Raw genomic sequence first — 22,002 nt, forward strand, 5'->3', positions numbered from 1 at the left:
TGTAGAGGAAAAGAGGCGTATTCATAACTTTTTAGAATATAGAATTCCACTCACGCAAAATGGTGGTAATACAGAAAATAATCATAATAATAAATGCCAACAGATGCAAAACGGAGGAACAACAACAACAACAACAACAACCCTATCACCATTCAGCTTTGATAAAGGATTCTACAAAGTAAAAATAAAACCTGTTTATTTTGAAACAAAAATACGATTGTCAGAAAATAAAATTGCCTCTTTGGCAATTCGAGAGGATGAAGATCCATTATATATTGTTGACATATTTTGTAGAATCCATGCGATCAAGGACCATGACAAACGGGTGCTATATGAATATGTGCAAGACGAATTGAGCAAATTGTCTATGGCTGATTAGTTCTGCATCTTTTAATTCTTTTGAAAAAATGTTTATTATATATGCATGGGAAGGGTCATTTTATATTAGCTTTCCTACTCCAGGAGTATTCATGTTCTATAGGGGTCAACCATAACTCTCAAATTCACTGGTTTTAATGTCATCACTTTTTTTTTTTTTTTTTTTTTTTTTTTTGTATTAATGCGTCTGTGCATGTTAATGGACACATTTGTATATCACCCCCGGATACATATATGTATGTGTATGTATATGTATGTGTATGTGTATGTATATGTATGTGTATGTATGTGTATGTGTATGTATATGTATGTGTATATGTATGTATGCACTACCCCTTACGCATATATGCATCCTCTAAAAGTGTGTTTGTGGAAAAAGGTTGCCTTTAACTTTTTATGCTTCACCTGCCGTATGCAGAAAATAATTCGTCTGTTTATTTTTTTTGTTTTTTTAAATATATATGAATTGGACCTATTTTCCCTTACCAAAATAAATTGTAAACATTTATCCAATCTTTTTAATAAGCCTTTCTGAAAATTAGTGAAGAAAAAATAAGGTATTATTTTATATTTGTAATGGGGTTAAAAATTTATATAGACAAAAGTGGACCTCTTCATTCACACCTTTGATCTTGATTCGAGAGAAGTGCACGTTGCGCGAAGTAGATGTTTTTTTTTTTTTTCTCTCTTATTTTCTCTCCCTTTTTTTCTCTTATTTTTTTCTTCCTTGTGTGTCTAAACACTTTCAAGGCGACATGAGGGATCGCTCAGAAGACGATCCTGAATTTTTTGGAGTCTATTTTCGAAACGGACACGCGATGATACACAATTTTACTGGAAATGAACGAAAATGTTCCCCATTTTATTGACATTTTTCTGAAACGTTTAATGCATTCCATAAGTTCAACTGTGTTCATATTGCATATGCGAGAGGAACCCACTAAATATAATTCATATGACAAACACTTCGTGCAAAAAAAATTGAAAAAAGAAAAGAAAAACTTTCTACAAAAATATAAACACACATTACAAGTGCGCAAGGAAAAGATTATCTCATAAATAAATATAGTCAACATGTACATGTTCATGCATCAAAATGGATAAATCCATCGTTCGGTCCAGCCATTGAAACGTTTAATAGGTGTGATAAACATTTTGCAGATTTCGTTCCGATAAATGCAAAGTAGCAAAGTAAAAATGACACAACATATCCCACCTCTTTGCTCAAAAAAAAAAAAAAAAAAAAAAAAAAAAAAGGAAAATGCACTTCATATTGTAATGGAGAAATGATTTACATTTGTGAGACCCTATATACATAGAGTTCGAAAAAAATTGACAATGACATTAGTAGCATTCATAGGAGTTATATCGAATTATGTTTTCATTCTCTCTTTACCTTATACAATTATATAATTGCTTTAATTAACACTTTCTTTTTTTTCGTAAGATAAATATATACTTATGAAATATTGTTCATTTGAGACTTTTTCTTCTTGTGTGCGCATTTTTGCTTTTATCTACATATTGCATTTGAAGTGATTTTTTTTTTTTTTTTTTTTTTTTTCACAACAGCCGAATAACTGTGCATGAAAATGAAAAACAATGAAGAGTGGGAAAAAGAAAAGATTTATGATCGTCAGCTTAGACTCTGGGGCGTAAAGGCACAAAATCGAATGATGAAATCCAACGTATTAATAGTTGGATTAAGTGGCATTAACATTGAAATATGCAAAAATTTAATCCTAAATGGGATTAATATAACCATAATTGATGACAATATAGTGAATGAAGAAATGATTGAAAATGTATTTTTTCTAAACGAAACGGATTTAAAAAATTATGTATGTCTTGCTATTTTTAAAGAATTAAAAAGTATAAATAAGTTGATAAATATTAAGGCATATATTGGACGAATAGATATTCCAAATGATAATATAATTATTGATAGTGAATTGATACATAGCGATAATGGTGATATAACGAATGCAACAATAGACAAAACGTTTACATTTGATGAGTACATAAATAATTACACGTCTATTTGTATCTCATGCGAAGATTATCCATTATACAAATTAGTGAAGATAAACGAAATTTGTCATGAAAAAAATATAGGCTTCTTCGCAGCAATGTGCAATGGAAAATTTGCATTTTTGTTTTCAGATTTTGGAAATCACGTAATTGAAGAATCTTATTACAAAACGACTGAAAAAAGTAAATGTATCCTTGTGGAGGGAAATTGTGAAAATAAAGATGGGGAGAACAAGAAGATTGACAAATGTATGAAAAAAACAGGGGTAGTGCAAATAGAATATTGTACGTTGTGTCATTTCCTTAAAGTACCATTTGAAAATTTTGATAAAAAAACCAACAAAATTATTTTTCCGATTTTTGCCCTAATACTTTTTGAGCGACATAAACAAATTAGTAAGAACGACAAATATATTGAGGAACAAGAATTTTACACATTTTGTAACAAATTTACCATACTCAACTGTAAAGAAACATTGGGAGAAATAACCAAGACTTATAAGGTTACCTTTTCGCCTGGGTGTTCCATCATGGGAGGAGTAACTGCTCAAGAAATTCGGAAATTTGTGTCAAAGCAACACGAGTCCATACCCAACTTTTGCGTTTTTGACATGAACCAGAACATTGTCTGCACATCGATGATATCATGAAGCCACGATCCATGCACCATGTATTATGTGATTATATGAAAATCCTGTGTGAGTACAGTTGGGATCCTGTATATGCACATTAAACGGTACATACATAAGTGGTCATGTGTATGTACATGCGTATATTCCGTATATATGTGCATATGTATTTGTATGACTGTTCAGACAAAAATGCAAGATCTAGGTAAAAAGAATTTGCACATTCGCTGGGAAGCGGAGCATAGAAAAAAAAAAAAAAAAAAAAGGAACATAAACGTAGGCATACATAAAATGACATCAATATACTGCAGCTCTCTCAGTAAATAAGAAAATGGGGCCCATCCGTGATTATTTTTTTCAGCACATTTTCAATTCCCTGTGTTAAAATTTTATATCTATATTGTGTGATAATTGAAATGTGATGCTTTCGATTAATTCTGTATTTATATATACACGTATGCATGCATGTATATTTTTTGTATGTACACCAATTTTCATGGCTCCCTATTTTTTTATTTTTTTTTTTAAATTTCCTGCACATATTTTAAGTTGTGTGTGCATGTGAAAAATTCAAGTGTGATATACATGGCGTTTTCATGCATACGCTCAATTCATATATAGTTTATGATATCCCCGTCCCCATATTCATAATTTACGGACGTATTAGGGGGTTTATGTTTTATTTCGTTTTATATCGTTTTATTTTGTTTTATTTTGCTTTCTTTCTTTCTTTTTTTTTTTTTTTTTTTTTTTTATTTTTTACTACATCTTTATGAACACTTTTAAATTGCCTTAACAATAGTCAATACGTTAGAAAAAAAAAATATTGCCTGTTCAGGTAAAGTAAATATTTTGCGCGCAAAATGTGTATACAGTATATATATAATATTGGTTTAATATGCTTTATTTTATTTTTCATCATTTGATTTTTTCGCATTTTTTTTCGTTAACATAATAGCTAAATAAAATTTACTTCTCCATTGCCAGTTTTATTCAAAGTCAGAAAATTTGCTTCATTTCGTTTAGTCGAAAAAAAAATTATTCCTGCTGAGCAGTTTTAGGGAGGGAAAAAAAGGCGCGTAGATAAAAAGTACATAATAATACGGATGCACTGCCAAAGGCGCGTATAAAGTTGGGATGTAAAAAATCCCTACAACTTACGTCAGTTTTCTTTGTTTTATTAATGTTGATATATCGCTACAAGGTTATATAAATTTATACACTGTTGTGACGTCTTTAACATGTATTTTATTATGCATACAATGTGCTAACGAATGAATGGATGAAGTATGAAGAATATATGTACGTATTTTTATAAATATGTAATATATCTTATTTATTATTATTTATTCTTTTTTTTTTAACTGTGTTTGAGATTTTTTCCCAAATTTAATCTTGTTATCCCCCTCGTACGTAGAACTCCTTTTTTACATACGTAAAATATATTCAACTTGGTACATTGCAAATAGGTAACATTTTTGTGAGAGACATTTTTTTTTTTTTTTTTTTTTTTTTTGTACATGTTAAATAAGTGCATATGATTCTTTTATTAAGCATACTGTACATCAAACGTGACAAGCACTTGTACCTACATACGCAAGAGAGCAGAAAACTAATAAGTGTTCTTATACTTACTTTTATGTCATTCCATAGAGTTTTTTTTTTATGTCAAACGGGTGGAAATGCGAATGAAAAAAAGGAGGGAGGTTGTGTTCGTACTAGTATAGGGGAAACATTTCTGATGCTAAACTGACCGTGATAATTTATATTTATTCATTTTATTTATTTATTTATTTTATTTTTTTTTTTTTGTGATAAAAAAATTGCTTCTCTTTTTGACCCCATCCTATGTACGTTTTTTCTATTTATATTTTTTTTGAGGTGAAGGTTAAGAAAAGATCAACCGATATTATTTAATGTGTAGGATACCCAAACAAATGGCAACAAAGTGTAAAATACGCTACGTAGGTACACAATACATGCAATTGTTTATAAAATTTTCCATGCACACATAACACATAGCACCCATCCCTGCGTACACATACACACACCTGCACGCACACCTTACTTGGCACGACTGAAAAAAAAAAAAAAAAAAAAAAAAAAAAAAATGCTCGATGGAAAAGAAAATGACGACTCATCAAAAGCGTCGATGAAAAATAAAAATATAAAGATAATAAAAGTACCAAAATTTGTTTCAAATAAATGGCTACAATACAATAATAAAGATATTGTTGGTTTATTTGAGCAAAACAACAACGAAATTTCTACCTTATATGTTCAGAAAGATAATAGTGATAAAGTAAAAAAATTAACATGTAATAAAAATAATACTGTAAATACATATATTTTAAAACAAAATAAAATATCATTAAAGCCTACTAAGGGTTTTAATTGTAGTACTGGCAACAGCAGCATCACAACACCTACGAATTCGAATAATAAAACTAGCGAAAATGCAAATCAAAGTAAAGTTAAAATCAATATTACGAATCCTGTAAAAGATAACACGGAACGGAATAAAGAAATTGATTATGTAATATGTGCAGACGTAATAAAGAACTGTGAACACACATATTCATTTCTACCAACTTTAGATGAAGATTATTCCTTGGTACTAAAAGAGAGACATTATAAAACCAATGTAAAAAAAAATAGATTCACAATTATCGAAACAAGGAATGAAGAAAATATAGATTCCTCCCACACTTTGTTTAAATATTACACTTCTGATGATAATGTTCATAATGCTACCGGCACAGTCAGTGCTTCTAATGATGCTAGTGTGAATAGCATTAGTGTCTTGAACAACAGCAAGGATAACAAATTGGGAAAGAGTAATAAACGAACTCTTCAGGACAGTGATAACCATTTTTCTTCCCCCTCTGCATCTAAACAAAAAGCAAAACAGATTAAGAAAATGCACGTTTTTGATCTCGATAAAGCTAAAATTAGTATGTTCAAAATATTTGAAAAGGAAGGAAAAAAGGGAGTTCCTTTTTCCATTTTTGCTAAAAGTTTTAATATCCCATCCAATTACATAAAAAATGTATTAGAAGAAATAGCAGTAAAAAGAAAAAGAGTAACCGATAAAAAGCCGGTGTACTTTCTAAAGGACTGCATCAATTAATGCATTCATTGGTTCACGTTCGTACGTATATATGTATATGTATATATATATATCAACGTGCACACATACACGCAAACATGCATGCATATGTATATACAAACTTATGTGTATGTTCAATTACGTTCATATGAATATGTACAACGTAATTGTTCACGTGCGCAAACTTTGCTTCTGCTTCACGTGTCGGATGAGGGTTTTTTTTTTTTTTTTTTTGCAGCATTGTATGCGTATAAAATCAGTTTTGTCATATGTTATTTTTAAGAAAATACGTTTGCACACAGAAGAATTATTGAACCTGTAAGAACATTCTTTCTTATTCTGACTCCTTACACCATGCTTTGCTTTTTTTTTTTTTTTTTTTTCCATTATGTTAAGAATTTCTATGTATGATTTTTCGTTTTGGTATAAAAAAATAGATAAAAAAAAAAAAAAAAAAAAAAAGGAGATCACTCAAGGTCAAGGTGTGAAGGTTGCGATGTAGATAATAAATGGTAATTATTTTTGCACTCGTGTTCGAGTTCGTGTTCGAATTGGTATTAGTATTGAAAGTGGCGTTGCTCAAGCAACATTCATCGATGTGTGTGCATATAACTTTGAACTGATGGACATTGGGGAAGAAGGATGAATTGTATTTGTGTCTCTTTTTATTCTGTTTTTTTTTTTTCTCCTATGTGTAGTTTAATTGCTTCTGATATGACTGGTATTTCGATGTAGCTGCAAAAAGGGAAGAGTTTGATCAACATGATGCCAAAGTTGCATGCATATGAATGTGTATTATATGGAAGACGTGTCGAAATGGAGAAAGGTAGTAAACACTTGAGTGATTATTCATATGCATTCACGTATATGTATGTATAGGATGAGGTTTACAATGGAGATTAAAAAAAAAAAAAAAAAAAAAGTGCAAGATCAGGAGTAGGGGGCATTTTACAGTGAGCTTCTTTTTTTTTTTTTTTTTTTTTAATATTCTTTTTCTTACTATCCAAGCAAAGAAGAGAAGAAGGGTATGATTAGTGAACCAAAGTATATGGTCATGGTTGAATATAAAATTGTCAAATTGAAGATATCTGTGTCATTATATGAGTACGGGAAGACTCGGAAATAAAATAAGGCCATTGCATAGCCAAACATGGACAATATCAAGCTCTGTAGAGTGTTGCAAAAGGGTTGTAGTGTCTTTCCATAAGTGGTGATAAGTGTCGATGAGTAATGATAAGTGTCGATGAGTAGTGATAAGTGTCGATGAGTACTGATAAGTGTCGATGAGTAGTGATAAGTGTCGATGAGTAGTGATAAGTGTCGATGAGTAGTGATAAGTGTCGATGAGTAGTGATAAGTGTCGATGAGTAGTGATAAGTGTCGATGAGTAGTGATAAGTGTCGATAAGTGTCTATGCTGGATAATGCATATTAGTTGAGCGATAATGAAAAAGGAACACCATTTGATCCTTATATCCAAGGGTTCACATGAAAGTGTCCCAAATTGCTAAATGTACGATGATATAACGACTGTGTTGATTTGTATTTAATCTATCATACCTGCATATGATGATACCTAATGAAGTAGTGAAACTTGAACTTGTTCTCTTTGACGAAAAGGAAATACAAACCCATAAAAGTTCCAAAAGATAAAAATGGAATGGATGAATAAATTTGATTTATTTTTTCGATTTGGAAGAGGTATCTATAATGGGAAGAGCATTGGGGAAGATGTGAAATAAAAAAAAATGTACACCGAGTGATTAACTCATTTGAATGTAATATATATCTACCCATGAAGAGAGTAATAATCGGACGAGATTATATAACACAATATTTGTATTGTGCAAGGTATTGTTATTTCCACACATTATGCATGGTACCTTTTTTTTTACGTCTTGTAAATTTGACGTGAAAAATAAATAAGCAAATAAATTAATATGTAGATAAGTGTGTAGATAATTGTGTAGATAATTGTGTAGATAATCGTTTAAACGAATAAAATAAATGCAGATATCTTACTTGTGTAGCGAGTGGGGGAGCATATTCACGAGTGGCATGATGAACGCCTGCATTTAGTGGGAAGAAAATTTGAAAGTACTAATTTGTGATTAACACGAGCAAGGTGCAAATGAATACATAAAGGGAAAAAATAAAAAAAAAGGAACTCTTTTGTAGGGGAAGATGAGTGTGTGCATGTGGGTGGGAGGTATGTTGTATTTGCCTTTAAGATAAGGTGAAATCAGCTATATTATGTCACACTAAGGGGTAATGATTATAAAAACTGGAGTGAAATAGTATAGCTTTAGTCCATTGCAGTGCAGTCTAGTATTTTATTTTTATTCTTATTCTTATTCATATTTTTATTTTATTTTTTTTACTTTATTTTGTTTCCACTGAAAGCCCTACCTGAATGGCATCTATAAAGGGGAGAATGTAACTCGTTGATGCCACGAATTTGTCAAACAGTGTTATGTCCCTTTCACCGTGAAATATTAAATTAATGTTTTCTTTTAAAGACATGTTGATGTGACTCTTTCTGATTTTTACGCTGGTATTTGAATTTTTGTTTAGTGAATAAAACAGTTTTCCTGTTGTTGTAGTAATATTTTTCATATTTGCATTTTTTCCATTTGTTAACTTTTTTAAGCTGTTTTTGGACACATGGTATATTTTGATATTATTCCAATTTTGAAAAGATAGCACATTTGTAGTTAATATGAAATGTGCTAAAGTGTAAATAAACAAATGTATAAACATTTCTTGAACTAGTGTAGTGAACCTAAGTGTGTTGATTCGCTTTGCTTCGTTTTTTTTTTTTTCCTCCTTACCATCTCGTAACGTTTAAAATGTTATAATGCATTTGTCACTATTTGTATTCGATTTATCACAAACAGAAAAGAGTAGGTAGAAATGGGTCATGTTGCTTCTCAAAAGAATTGGCACAATGAAAGATTAATAAAAGGAAAAAAAAAAAAAAAAGAACAGATGGTGCTCAAAAAGTAGTTATCAGTTTAATGTATATTAACACATAATGAAATGAGCGAAGAAAGCGTTGAAAAAAAAAAAAAAAAGAAGCTTTTTACGAAAAACGGTCAACAAAAATGATTTTTGTGTGTTCCCTATTCTGAGTGGGTATTCCTGGCCACAATTGCATGCTTCATTTTTCAAAAAATGGTAACACGGTGTGTATGTTTTATTAGTTACAAAAGATTAGTTCAAAGAAAGGAACTCGTTCTTTTTCATTGTGGATTGAAGGGGCAAAATAAAGACGAAACAGTGGTGAGGAAATAAGGGTAAGGGAATAGGGATAAGAAAATGAGGATAAGAAAATAGCGATAAGAAAATGACGGCAAGGGAAAAAATAATGCTGAATGCAACATGAACGGTGTAAAAAAAAAAAAATAAAAAAAAAAAAAGCAAGGGCATCTTACAATGTGGTTTTTTTTTTTTTTTTTTTTTGGCGTAAAATGAAGGCACCCAAAATTTCTCCATTTGGCGTAATTAAGAGGGATAGATATAAAAATGATTTCACCTAAAATTATGGAGACGTAAAATCTCAAATTTAGAATACCACCTTTTAGAAATAAAAATTATTTTAAAAAAAAAAAAAAAAAAAAAAAGACTTAAGATAATTTTGTTTTAACATTTTAGTTTTACCTACCTCTTGTTGTGTCTTTATTTTTTCATTTTTTTTATAATGTATGTCCAATTTGAGGAATGAAAAATGCGTTCCCATGTCGCTCATTGCGTTGATATATATAGAGGCCACTGTAGAATAATTTAAAAAAAAAAAAAAAAAAATATTAGTTTTTTTCTTTTTGAAATATTCCTACTATTGTTATTTTTTTACACCCCATTTTGTCACTTAATTACATTGTGCGTATAAAATTTGTGCGCATGTGTAGTTGATCATATTTGAATCTAGAAACCCGTCTGTAGTAGTTCCTAAATAGTCTTCAAATAGTATAACATTTTTTTGTGTGTTTTTTTCTACCACTGAGATTCCACAACTGTGCACAGTATGTGTGAGATTGATACACAACTAGGAGATCACTTCTATCACTCAGTGGATTGAAAGACATATATATATATATATATATATATATATAACACATGATGCAGACCGGAAATCAGAAGGATGAGGAAAACACCATAAGATCCCTTGGACACAATGCCTTAATTGAATTGTTGAACAATAATAACAATGAAGTGGAAAAAGAAGAAGAGAACGAGAAAGAAAAGCATTTAAGTAAAGGTGGGGAGAAGTGTAATAAAATTGACTTGTTCGATGTAAGTGCTTACAGAGAAGTAAAATTTCCAGAAAGGAATATTATGAAACGGTTGTCAGGTATAAGGTCAAATGAAGAACATACAAATTTTTTAAAGTATCACCATTATAATTCTGATAATTGCAGAAAATCACACGGAGAAAGAAATAAAAGTTGCCTTAGCATGGTAAATAGATATAATGTATTTTTTCCAAATAACAAAATACCTCATTTTACAATTCCCGAAAACGGTAATATCAGGAGAAAAAATTATAGTTGTAATTTTAAACCTTATAATAATATCAGAAAAAAAGAAATTTATGATGATAAAAATATGTACTATATGTTTCCAAAGAATTGTAAAATAAAGGGAGAAATTAAGAACGACCAGGTTTCAATGTGTGTGTCTGATGAAATTTCTCTCCAGGATAAAAAAAAAAATGAAAAAAAAAACACTTCTAATGGTGATGAATATGCAAGTCGACTAAGAGCAAGTCTCATCCAGACTGAGAACAAACCTGCCATAAACACAAAGATAGAAAAAAAAAGAGACAGTTCTACTACCACCATGTTATGTGACATGAAAGGAAAATTGCACACAGAAAAAAGCGATATAAGGAAAAGGTTACCTAAAAAGGAATTACATAAAGAGAGGAGAAGTAGCCCTAATTGGAAAAAAAAAAAAAACACGAAGACTAACGAAACTAAAATTAAGCAATTGCATGTTTCATGCAATGATAAGGCAAATATATGCTCGTTCGAAAAAGCAAAAAACCTTATTTCTCTTCATAAAGAAAATGGGAATTGCAAAAATGATGACAAGGATATGCTGCTTACTGATCAAGTTAATAGCCAAAGGGGGGGAGAAAATATAACAGATTTTCATCAAAGTTGTGCTACTGTTTGTAAAAAAAAATTTTATTCTGATTATGAAAAAAGAAGTAATTCCCGAGGAGCTATTAAAATGGAGGCTAATGATGATTCACTTAATGTGTTAACAGAGTTTGAAAAATGTAATGAAAAAGCGAAAATTTCCGAGATGGATGTACACAGAGAAGGACAACTGCTCTTACCTTCTCTTCAGTATAAGCTAAAAAACAATTCTGAATATTCTGAATATTCTGAATATTCTGAATATTCTGAAGCGACCATTCCCAATACTGAGTATTCCCCAAGCTGTCAGACAAGCACACAAATGGTCTCCTCATTGAACTTTGAGAATTTTATTTTCCTTGACTTTAATCCAGTAGAAGCAGAGTACATCGAAATTAAAAAAACTCTTCAGAGATATAAAAATAAAAGAGAATTACAAACAGAGGGTAAATGTGAAAATATGATTACTGAGGACAATATAAAAGAATATTTTTTAAAAAAGGATAATTTAGATATTGAAAATGCAAAACAGAATGGTAATGAAAATGACGAGAAAGTTTATATTAAAAAAAAGTTTAATCAGTTGAGAGCAAGTATAAGAACAGGAAAACTACGCATAATCAGTTACGACTTTGAACACAATTTGTGTTACATATTGGTGAAATCTGACTCATCATAGTATATTTTTCTGTGTCCCTGCTTAATTGTCTTTCTATGCTCAACGACTAAAGTGTGTGTGTGTGTGTGGGGGGGGCTTAAGTGAAGGTACCCTCCTCAGCGAATGAACAACACGTGCATAAAGTTGAAATTGCACACGCAGTTGAATGCGCAATTGGGAACGGTCGTGGAAAATGAAGATACATTCTCATGCCTAGACAAGACTTTACACCAATTACAAAGAGTGATATATACATATTTTTAAAAAAAATAAAAATAAATAAGAACTAAAACATTTGAAATTATAAAAAAGTTACTTTAGTTTTTGTCATTAATAAATATAGAAGTGTACACATATTAGTAGGTACGTGTGTATGTGTGCGAGTATGAGTGCATAAATGCACAAATGCACGAATGTATGGGATGAAAATGTATGTACACATGTACATAATTGTGGCAGAATGCAAGGGGGGGGGGGGAATTCTTAATATTTTTTTTAAAACGTTTAATATTCCTAATTATAAAAGAATTATTAAAAACTCTTGGGAATATGAAATTCATGTATTACATATAAAAAAAAAAAAAAAAAAAAAAAAAAAGGTGAAAGGGGGGAGTGTTATAATGTTATATATTAAAGTATTAACATATTGATACACAGTAAAAATTTGCAAAAAAAAAAAAAAAAAATAAAATAAAATATATGAATTGGACATACAATTACATTTCACATAAGATCTTAACACATGCATTTATTTAGCATATTTTTCTCATTGGTTGTTGCATTGTTCGATAGTTGTATATCAACAACATTTGCCTCGTTTGAATTGGTATTATCTAGATTTGGTAACTTGGCTGCAATTTTTTTAAACAAAACTTTTATATTATGCCCTGCTTTGGCACTTGTTTCATGAAACATAGTATTGTATTCTTGAGCTTTTTGCATACCTTCTTCATATGTAACTTTCCTTAGATCTCCTAAATCTGTTTTATTCCCCACTAGGGCAATTATAACATCCTTACCTCTTTCATTTAAAATGTCTTGTATCCATTTGGTTGTATTTTCGAATGATTGTCTATTTGTAATATCATACACAACAATAGCTGCAGCCGAGTCTCTAATATAACTTGGTATTAAACTTCTAAATCGTTCCTGACCGGCCGTGTCCCACAGCTGTAGACGTACTGGGCCTTCATCCAGATACAATGTTTTACTGAGAAAATCGATTCCGATTGTAGACTTGTGGGGAAAGGAAGAATATCGCATTTTTATATGTATACAAATGTGTATATGTAATTATTTGTGCATGCATACATGGAAAGAGGAAAAGAGTCAACTTTTGTGTTTTTGTAAAAATATACTAAAATTTTACTACCACACATGTGACACATAGCCATAAGAACATAACTCATCTTTTCTGCATGTTCAGAAAAAAAAAAAAAAAAAAGCTAGCTAAATACTGTTCAATGGTGTAAATAAATAGCTATTTTTTTTTTTTTTTTTTTTTCTGAACATGCAGAAAAGATGAGTTCACACACACATTTGTGTTTTTATTTTGTTTATTTTTACACTCCATATACCTGATAATTATTGTCAAAAGTGTCATACATAAATCGGGTAATTATTGATGTTTTTCCAACCGCTTGCTAAAAAAAAAGACAGGGAAGAGGGCAAACTAAATGAATGAAAGAATGAGAAAAAGGTAAAAATAGTAAAAGTAATAAAGAGGTAAACAGTTGATTACAAAATAATGTTTATTCTTTTTTATTTTATTATTTTTTCTCTTTTCCATTATTGGTTTTTACTTCTCCTAAAAAAACAAGTTTGTACTTATTTAGCCCTGAATCTAAGAAATAAAACATAGGAGAAAAAAAAATTGTATCATACAGATGAGTAGCCACATGGGAGATAAGATTAAATATGTAGAAACGTTCAGCACGCATAAGTGTAAGAATTATATATTTTTATTCACAATTTCACGCGAATATTTTATCTACACACATTGGTTATTTATATGGAAGTAAAAAATGTTTGTAGCAACTTGGGCATACATAAATGTCAATGGATTTTTTTTTTTTTTTTTTGGGATAGAACTGTTTTCTCTTGTGTTTATGGTATTAATAAATGCACACTTTGATTTTTCTTTATATATGTATATATATATATATTCTTACTCTGAAACTCGTCCATTATTGTTACAAGGCAAAAAATTATAATTAACGAATAAATCGTTTCTATAAGTTTTAAAAAGGAACTGTAGTTACAAGCAAAATTTTCCTTAATCCATAATATCCCCCCAATGTAGTTGCTTATTAAATACCCTTTTATCCTTTTTAAAAAAGAAAAAAAAAATGATTAATACTTATTCTTCCTTATCCAAGTAAATATGACATAATATTTACACATATTTACTTGTAACTGTTTTTTTTTTTTTTTTTTTTTTTTTTTTTTTTTTTTTTCTATTTTTTTGGAAAATAAAAATTTTAACAAAGTCGAACGAAAGGGAATGGAAAAAGAATTAACGCGTGAATGTACAATCACGGAAACATAAAAATATATTCATGTATACATAAACATATGATATCATAAAAAAAAAAAAAAAAAAATACACAAAAATGTATGGAAGTGCTAAAGCTTTTTTTTTTTTTTTTTTTTTAAATTGGAGGGATTCACAAAAGTTCAGGGTTGTTCAATTTGAAAAAAAAATAAACCGCTCACAGTTGAATATTATTAACTGTTCAACAGTTCAATGTGTTAACCGTTCAGCGTTTCAACCTTTCAACCTTACAAATACTTCAGCTACTCAACATTTCAACGCTTTTTAACATTTAGCTTTTCCCCCCCGCCCCCATATTATTTTGCTCTTCCGTAATTTTTCCTTTTACCCAGGAAATAATAAAAATTGTGAGAAATTTCATATGATAGCTTAAAATGTTTGGTGTACAAGAAAAATCTGCTGCAGGTGTTTAAAATAATTGTACACTTTTTTAACAAATTAAATTGTTTTGTATATATTGGCACAAATGTAAGAAAAAATGAAAAAACGAACTTTTCGTATAAGTGAAAATAGTGTAATATATACTTGTGTATACACTTGAAAAAAAAATATATATTTTTTTTACATATTAAATAAGTAGCAATGTAAAGAAAAAAAAGAAAAATCATAACTTTTTGGTGTACGTTTTCAAAAGGTTTTTAATTTGAAACTGTAAATTGTTAAGGTTGTGGGCACCTTATATATATCGGCTAAGGAAAACAAAATGGAATTACAACATGTTATCAAAAACAATCTGATATATTTATGTGTGCAAAAGTAAATTCAAATTTTTGAATTTTCCCTCATCCCCACATTGGAGCTTTTTTTTTTTTTTTTATATGTAAGGTATTTTATAGTGCCACAAAGATTTTACTTAGATGTTTGGTTCCATATTTAGTTAGACAGAGAATCAAAAGTAAATTTTTCTCACAGAAAGCGCATAAAAGTGGATTGAAAAACATGTGTATAAGCACGGTTCAACATGCATTCTTTTTTTATGCCACTTTTAGCCAGTTTTAAAAGGAAAATAAAAAATATATTAATGAAAAAAAAGAAAAAAAAAAGAACTCGTACCACATACTAAACGCTGAACATAAAAAATTTGAAAAATACATAATGGAAACTCATGATAGGAAAAATCTTCCATCCATGTGTGACAAGGGTATATATACAAAACTAGTAACAAAAATGAGAACTTTTAAGCAGTTGAGCATATTAAAAAATATAGATTAACTTCAATGCATTATGACCAATTTTTTTTTTTTTTTTTTTTTTTTTTTACTTTTTATATGTTTACAAAATAAGCACAATGTTTATGAGTCACGGATGTCTGTTTAAACTGTAGGTATATGGTTTGATAGTAATGCCACATGTTGATGATATTTTTTTTAAAACGTTCATTTAAAGTTCAAAGTGCTAATTTAGTGTTGAATATCTAGATTCCTTCTGTACATATTCGCCCGATTTAATTTATTCTATTTTTATTGGGATGAATCACCTCTCCCATTCTCACTGTGTTCCGTATTGATTCTCTCCTTTTCGTAATTTCATTCAAAATCATGATGTAATGCAGGTCGAGGTTAAGTGTGGGTGAACAATTCACAGCTTTTGTAAGATAATATGAAATCATATCATCATTTGCAAAAATGTTTTCAAAACCATCACAAAGCTGCTCATGCTTATGTTGTTCATGAGGACTAGGACTTATAACAGAGGTTGTATTTTCATCATGTTTATCATATTTGAACAAATTTTCATTCACCTTTTTTCCATCTTGTATTTTATCTTTTTCCTGTTGATACTCATTATGCTGAGCATGAGAATAATTAAGTGTCGAATTTGATTCACATAAATAGCGACCTACATATCCAGGGATACATAACAAACTAGACACATCAATACACTTCTCATTAGTCGTTTTTTCTCCTCTATTTTTGTATATACTTACAAAATCGTCACTTTCGTATACTACTTTATACGAGTTAACCTTTTCTATGCACTTTTTTTTTTCGATTGATTTCACTCGGGTTCTTTTTGCCAGCGCCTGATGAGGAAAGTGATCAAAATGGCACACATTAAGTATGAAAGATCATGCAGCTAGGAAGTTAAGAAGTTAAGAAGTTATGAAGTAATGAAGTTAAGAAGTTATGAAGTTAAGAAGTTATGAAGTTATGAAGTTAAGAAGTTATGAAGTTAAGAAGTTATGAAGTTAAGAAGTTAAGAAGTTAAGAAGTTAAGAAGTTATGAAGTTATGAAGTTACGAAGTTATGAAATTAAAGAGTCATACAACTTCACCCTTTCATAGTTCTGTAGGATATATGCAGAAAAGACTGGATAGAGAAAAAAAAAAAAAAAAAAAAATACCCCTTGGAGAACCATATCTTGTCTTTCATTCATCAATGAAGATTTACTAAATGATTTAGATATTGCTTGATCGTGACTTTGAAGAGAAGAAGAATTGAAACGATGTATATCTGTTTCATCCACCTTTCGATTAACCATTGATTGACCATGTATTTTGTTTTTTGAAAAATCTCCTTGTGGAAATTGTGTTCCTTTTTTAAATTTATTGTCTGTTAAGTTAGTTACTGTGGTTGAGGATTGAGTTCTCCCTGTGCATTTCATTTCTGCGATTAGGATTTGTAGTTGTGATAAATACATTAATCAATACCAAATAAACAAATGCTTTGTGAATACATTTATGTTCTCTTAAGAAAGAGATTCATAAAGATTACTTTCGCAACATGAAAAAAAAAAAAAAAAAAATGTAAGATTTACTTTTTAACTTGCTTAAGATCATATTTGTAGAATGTTTTAACAACATAGGGGTGACTTGGGGTTTGTTTATATCCTTTTTAGGGATGGTGGTCATATGGGGAGATTGAGATGCTAACGTCCTTTCACTCTGTTGATGGTTTAAAGAAAATACACGAAACAGAATGTAAGGACGCAAGTCGAAGAGAAAATAACTGTCATGAAAAAATATCAGTCGGAGATTCACTTTTTGTAGTGAACGAACAGATAATCATAAGAAATAAATCTTGTCTGGAAGAGGCAAAAAGAGAAGATGGAAGTATATCCGAAAAAGAAAAAATGCAGATTTTTTTAACCGTATTCTATTAAAAATGACAAGTGAAAAAAAAAAAAAGAAAAAAAAAAAGATATATATATATATATATGTACACAAACTGCATCTAAAACAAGGTAGAGAAATATATACCTCTCATTTGGACACTTATTTGTAATAATTTTTTTTTCTTTTTTATCAGAATTACCTGAACGGATTTAAACTTGCCTATGTTATATTGCGTAGGACTCAAATTTGTAGTTTCTCCCCTTGAAGTGCTATACATTTTTTGTGCATTAAAAGAATTTGGAATTTGTGAAATGGATCTTATTTTGTTTTTCATATCGTAAGTAGAAGAATTATAAGTCAAATTGTTACAACTGAAAGTTCTGAAGTTTTGCCCTGTTATGTCACACGACCCGCATGCTGTATCTGAAAAAGGGGTTATGCAAAATGCAAAATGGTGATAAATGGTTTACACATTTCTTATACACACGTGGACACGTGGAGACATTCCTTCATATACATATTTATATGAGGTCTCTTTATCAGTCTTTTACAGTAATTCACTCTAGTTATAACATACTTATCTGGTTGCTGAAGTTCCTGTGAACTGGAAGCTTGATCTTAGAAAAAAATTTGCTGCTATTCTGGAATCTTCTGTTCACCTGGTTGCTAAAAGCGGGGAGGCACAAGAACATAAATCAGAGGAGCAGGTTTACCCATTTATATGGATATACATACATCATTGTGAGCGTGGTGAGAAGTGGGGTGGAGAAGTGAGGTGAATGAATCAACAGAAATGAAATAGTCTTATGTTATGATGTGTGCAAGTATTTTTTAATGAGTCAGAGTTGTGATATCCTCCAATTCCCCTCCTACCCTTTTTTTTGATGGAACTAGATTTTGAAAATTTTCTAATAATGAATCTAAAAATGAAGATGTTTAGCTAAGCAGGTGATAAATATTTCCGCATATTTTAGCTTTATTTTATTTTTATCTTTTTTTTTTTTTTTTTTTTTTTTTTTCCTTATTTCTTGCTACCTGAAAGATGGTTTCCTACTTGTCGACGCTTCTCTACATTTTTTTACGAGATCTAAATTTAATTCAACATTTTGATATACAACAGGGAGGTTGGAAATATTTCCTAAATTCTTATGAGAATTTTCAAAATCGTTTTCGGTTTTGAACACAGATGATAGAAGTGTGTTGTTATTTTTTCTTTCATATGGTATATAATTAGGTAGGATAGTAGCTATGTCTTTAATGTTGATTTGTTCTGTTATCCCGTTTAATCTTTTCACCACGCACGTCATTGGGGTGTTTTTTTTGTTACTGCATTGGTTACTGCCTCTTAAATTTGCACCATTAACATAGTTACTTTTCTGTGGAAGCATACTTGTGGAAGTGCATTTATTTTTTTGTATTTTTTCTTTTTGATGAATATACATATCTTTTTTTTTAATTGTGTTCAATTCAGAACAGGTGTATTTCGAGCAACTATGCGAGGAACTTGTTTTGTTATGGTAGTTGGGTGCTATTGTTAGGGGAACACTCTTTCCACTTTTTATTTCTCGCGAAGATAGCTCATGTGGAGAATGTGTCCGCTTAGATGATTGAGAAGTGAAGTTGTGGATCTGTGTGTCATTTCTATCTAAAGAAACTCTACGCACCATTTCTTGACTATGAGTGCAGTTTTCCCTTTTGAACAAAAAGCCAGAATTTTTTTCGTTTTCCCTATCACAAAACTGTTTCATAATTTTGTATATACGCATGTACGTGTGTATGTATATACGTATGTATGTATATACACACATGTGTGTCATTCAATTTTTTGTGATTACCAGTATTATATTTTTTTAGTTTTTTTCTTTTCGTTACTAGATTGGACTAGCAGCCTGGAGATCTTTTAACATTCTGTTTTTGAAAAAGTATTTTCCTGCATATCATTACATGGATTCATTATTTTAAAAAAACAATAATAAAATAATAAAATGAAATATACTTGTCTTTATCTCTATTTTTGGAAATTTTTTATTTTAATCTACTCGTTGGTAAGCTTCATTTATTTTGGGCTATTGAAAATGGAGATTAATGGGTATTTTATTTTCGCTTTATTTTTGCTTTGTTTTTTTTTTTTTTTTTTTTTTTTTTTGTGAATAACTGAAATATTTCCACTTGAGACACTGAAAGGTTAGGAAAAGAAGAAGCAAGAATGGGTATAGATTTACAAGCAAAAAAAGTTTTAAAAAATTTAAGAATCAATTGCAAGTGCTGGCACTTGCATATCACAACATCAAAATTTGCCTTTTTCATTGCAGTACATGTCGATGTTTCTACTTGTGGAAAATGTGCCATTTTTTTATGATATTCCTTAAATACATTTAATAAAAAAGTGTAAAAGTTTTTAATTCTTCTAGTGTGTCTGCACATGTATGCAGATGGTGTGAATTTTTTTTTTTTTTTTGTATATTTTGTTTTGGGAAGCAAAAAAAAGGCAGTATGCTTGTAGACTACCTTTCAAAAATTCTACAACATTTGTTTTGTACTGCTTTGTTTTTTTCTTAAATAATAAAATTGAAACTAAAAAAAAAAAATGGCTCGCCTGTTTGTGTATCAAGGAAAATTGGAAAGTAATTTAATGGATACATATGCGTGTGTTGGTGTTTATATATGTGCATATGTACATGCATAAATATATGTGTACGTATGTGCATATGCATACATGTGTATATTGCGAATTTTGAACAGAACAGCGTTGTAGGTTACTTATATAAGCAAATTCCATCAATGTTGTAGAAATAAGTGCATATGATAATTTACCTTAGATTTATTGAAAAGAGTATGAAAATATAATAGTTCTGTAACACAAAAATTTTGCATTATTTTGCATTGTTTTGCATTGTTTTACATTGTTTTGCATTGTTTTGCATTGTTTTGCATTGTTTTGCATTGTTTTGCATTGTTTTGCATTATTTTGCCATATTATGCTTTACTTTGCTATAGTGTATATTACCTTATTTTGCTTTATTTTTTCCTCTTCAATGGACAACCATGCCCTAATTGTGACGTGACTGAGAAGGAAAATAATTGCGATTTAAGAATTATTCATTTTCATACACTTTTTAGGACAGACAGAGGGATAACAGCATTTTTCCTTTTTTTTTTTTTAATTTTTTCAACTGCAAAAAATTCTCATTATTTTTCTCTAATTTTATAAGTTTGAGTAAGGTTCATAGAAAATTCGTTCAGGCGCTGCTCCTTGCAAATGGGGAATTCTCAAATGTAAGGGATCAAAGTATGCCTCACAAGGGAGAGCAAAAAATGGAAAAAAAAAATAACAAGGTGAAGAAGGAGAAGAAGGAGAAGAAGTGGGAAAAAAAAAAAAATATACACACACGTAGGCATGCAGAATGAAGGATGCATATCTTCCTAATAAAATGGGAAATGCCAAAGCGGGGTTTTTGGATAGAATGATGAATTTTTACACGAACATATACTTATGTACACATGTGACTTATTTTTACTTGCACAAAGACACTTAAGAATATGAGGTATGGTATTCTCTGGTAATGTGTGTGCAATTTAAAATATAAAAAAAAAAAAAAAAAAAAAAAAGGGAACTGGTAGAGAGAAGGGAGATATGATTAATGAAAAAGACATGGGGTAAAAAAGGAAGAAGTGTTGCATTTGATTAAGTAACATCGTTGAGAGTATGATCTTATGGGGGTTACAAGGACTGAAAAATTTAATCATAAGAGAGAGAGAGAAAAAAAAAAAAAAAGTGCACTAAAAAGAGAAGAAGAAATGAACTGTGTGCATGGTTCATGTGAATATGTATAAGTAAATATATAAGGGGTAAGTAAAAAAAAAAAAAAAAAAAATTACTTCTTGAAAGATGATTGAAATGTTGTTATTATGTCTCACTTTCACTAGAAAAAATGGCCATATCCAAATATCCTGTATAACCGAGTTGTGTTATCACACAGCCGATTAAGAGCTTACTGGCTTAAATATCAATCGGTTTAGTAGGCCAGTGGACTAATGGATAAAACTCCAATTTACAACGAACCACCTCTCGTTCGTACAAATGTAAAAAAAAAAAAAAAAAGAAGAAAAGGACGAAATAGAAGAAAAAGAAGAAAAAATTTAATAATATTCATACATTTAAAAGTATGAACAAAACAAATTTAAAATTAAAAACAAATGCGAACGGAAAAAATCCCGATTCGTGTTGCATTGAAGGAGTAACGTTCGTGTGCTTTGGGTGTGTGTGTCCCCAACATTGGCATGCATAAGGATCAGATACTCTCGTGGAACAGAAGACCTCTAGCTCCACATATATAATCCATGCATATAAGTATGTTCCTAAATATATATGATATACGTGTATATATTCATATGTGTATATATTCATATGTGTATATAAGTATATGTACATATATATATATATA

General features: G+C 29.9%; 6 protein-coding genes across 6 annotated transcripts, besides 1 other annotated feature; 3 read left to right on the forward strand and 3 right to left on the reverse strand.

Annotated features, from left to right (window-relative positions):
• Positions 1-379: part of a sequence feature (contain untaranslatable codon;~hypothetical protein, conserved) that runs on past the window's edge.
• A 1,591-nt stretch (positions 380-1,970) lies between these two features.
• On the forward strand, positions 1,971-3,059 carry PGO_094070 (ubiquitin activating enzyme; the record flags this gene model as incomplete). Its single annotated transcript, XM_028687994.1, has 1 exon — positions 1,971-3,059. One exon carries the CDS (start codon positions 1,971-1,973, stop codon positions 3,057-3,059), a length of 1,089 nt encoding a protein of 362 aa, XP_028543795.1.
• A 2,089-nt stretch (positions 3,060-5,148) lies between these two features.
• Positions 5,149-6,168, forward strand: PGO_094080 (hypothetical protein, conserved; the record flags this gene model as incomplete). Its single annotated transcript, XM_028687995.1, has 1 exon — positions 5,149-6,168. The coding sequence occupies one exon, from the start codon at positions 5,149-5,151 to the stop codon at positions 6,166-6,168; it is 1,020 nt and encodes a 339-aa protein (XP_028543796.1).
• Positions 6,169-6,812: 644 nt separating this feature from the next.
• Positions 6,813-8,906, reverse strand: PGO_094090 (apicoplast import protein Tic20; the record flags this gene model as incomplete). Its single annotated transcript, XM_028687996.1, has 5 exons — positions 6,813-6,882; positions 7,148-7,314; positions 7,707-7,851; positions 8,169-8,215; positions 8,556-8,906. 5 exons carry the CDS (start codon positions 8,904-8,906, stop codon positions 6,813-6,815), a joined length of 780 nt encoding a protein of 259 aa, XP_028543797.1.
• Positions 8,907-10,265: 1,359 nt separating this feature from the next.
• Positions 10,266-11,969, forward strand: PGO_094100 (hypothetical protein, conserved; the record flags this gene model as incomplete). Its single annotated transcript, XM_028687997.1, has 1 exon — positions 10,266-11,969. The coding sequence occupies one exon, from the start codon at positions 10,266-10,268 to the stop codon at positions 11,967-11,969; it is 1,704 nt and encodes a 567-aa protein (XP_028543798.1).
• A 714-nt stretch (positions 11,970-12,683) lies between these two features.
• On the reverse strand, positions 12,684-14,135 carry PGO_094110 (ras-related protein Rab-6; the record flags this gene model as incomplete). Its single annotated transcript, XM_028687998.1, has 4 exons — positions 12,684-13,184; positions 13,526-13,591; positions 13,751-13,791; positions 14,120-14,135. The coding sequence occupies 4 exons, from the start codon at positions 14,133-14,135 to the stop codon at positions 12,684-12,686; spliced, it is 624 nt and encodes a 207-aa protein (XP_028543799.1).
• A 1,811-nt stretch (positions 14,136-15,946) lies between these two features.
• PGO_094120 (hypothetical protein, conserved) lies at positions 15,947-19,305 on the reverse strand (the record flags this gene model as incomplete). The annotated part of the gene is made up of 5 exons (XM_028687999.1): positions 15,947-16,525; positions 16,846-17,108; positions 17,260-17,332; positions 18,041-18,161; positions 18,593-19,305. 5 exons carry the CDS (start codon positions 19,303-19,305, stop codon positions 15,947-15,949), a joined length of 1,749 nt encoding a protein of 582 aa, XP_028543800.1.
• Positions 19,306-22,002: the final 2,697 nt, after the last annotated feature.

The sequence above is a fragment of the Plasmodium gonderi genome (assembly GCF_002157705.1).
Source record: "Plasmodium gonderi DNA, contig: Chr09, whole genome shotgun sequence".
Classification (NCBI taxonomy): domain Eukaryota; phylum Apicomplexa; class Aconoidasida; order Haemosporida; family Plasmodiidae; genus Plasmodium; species Plasmodium gonderi.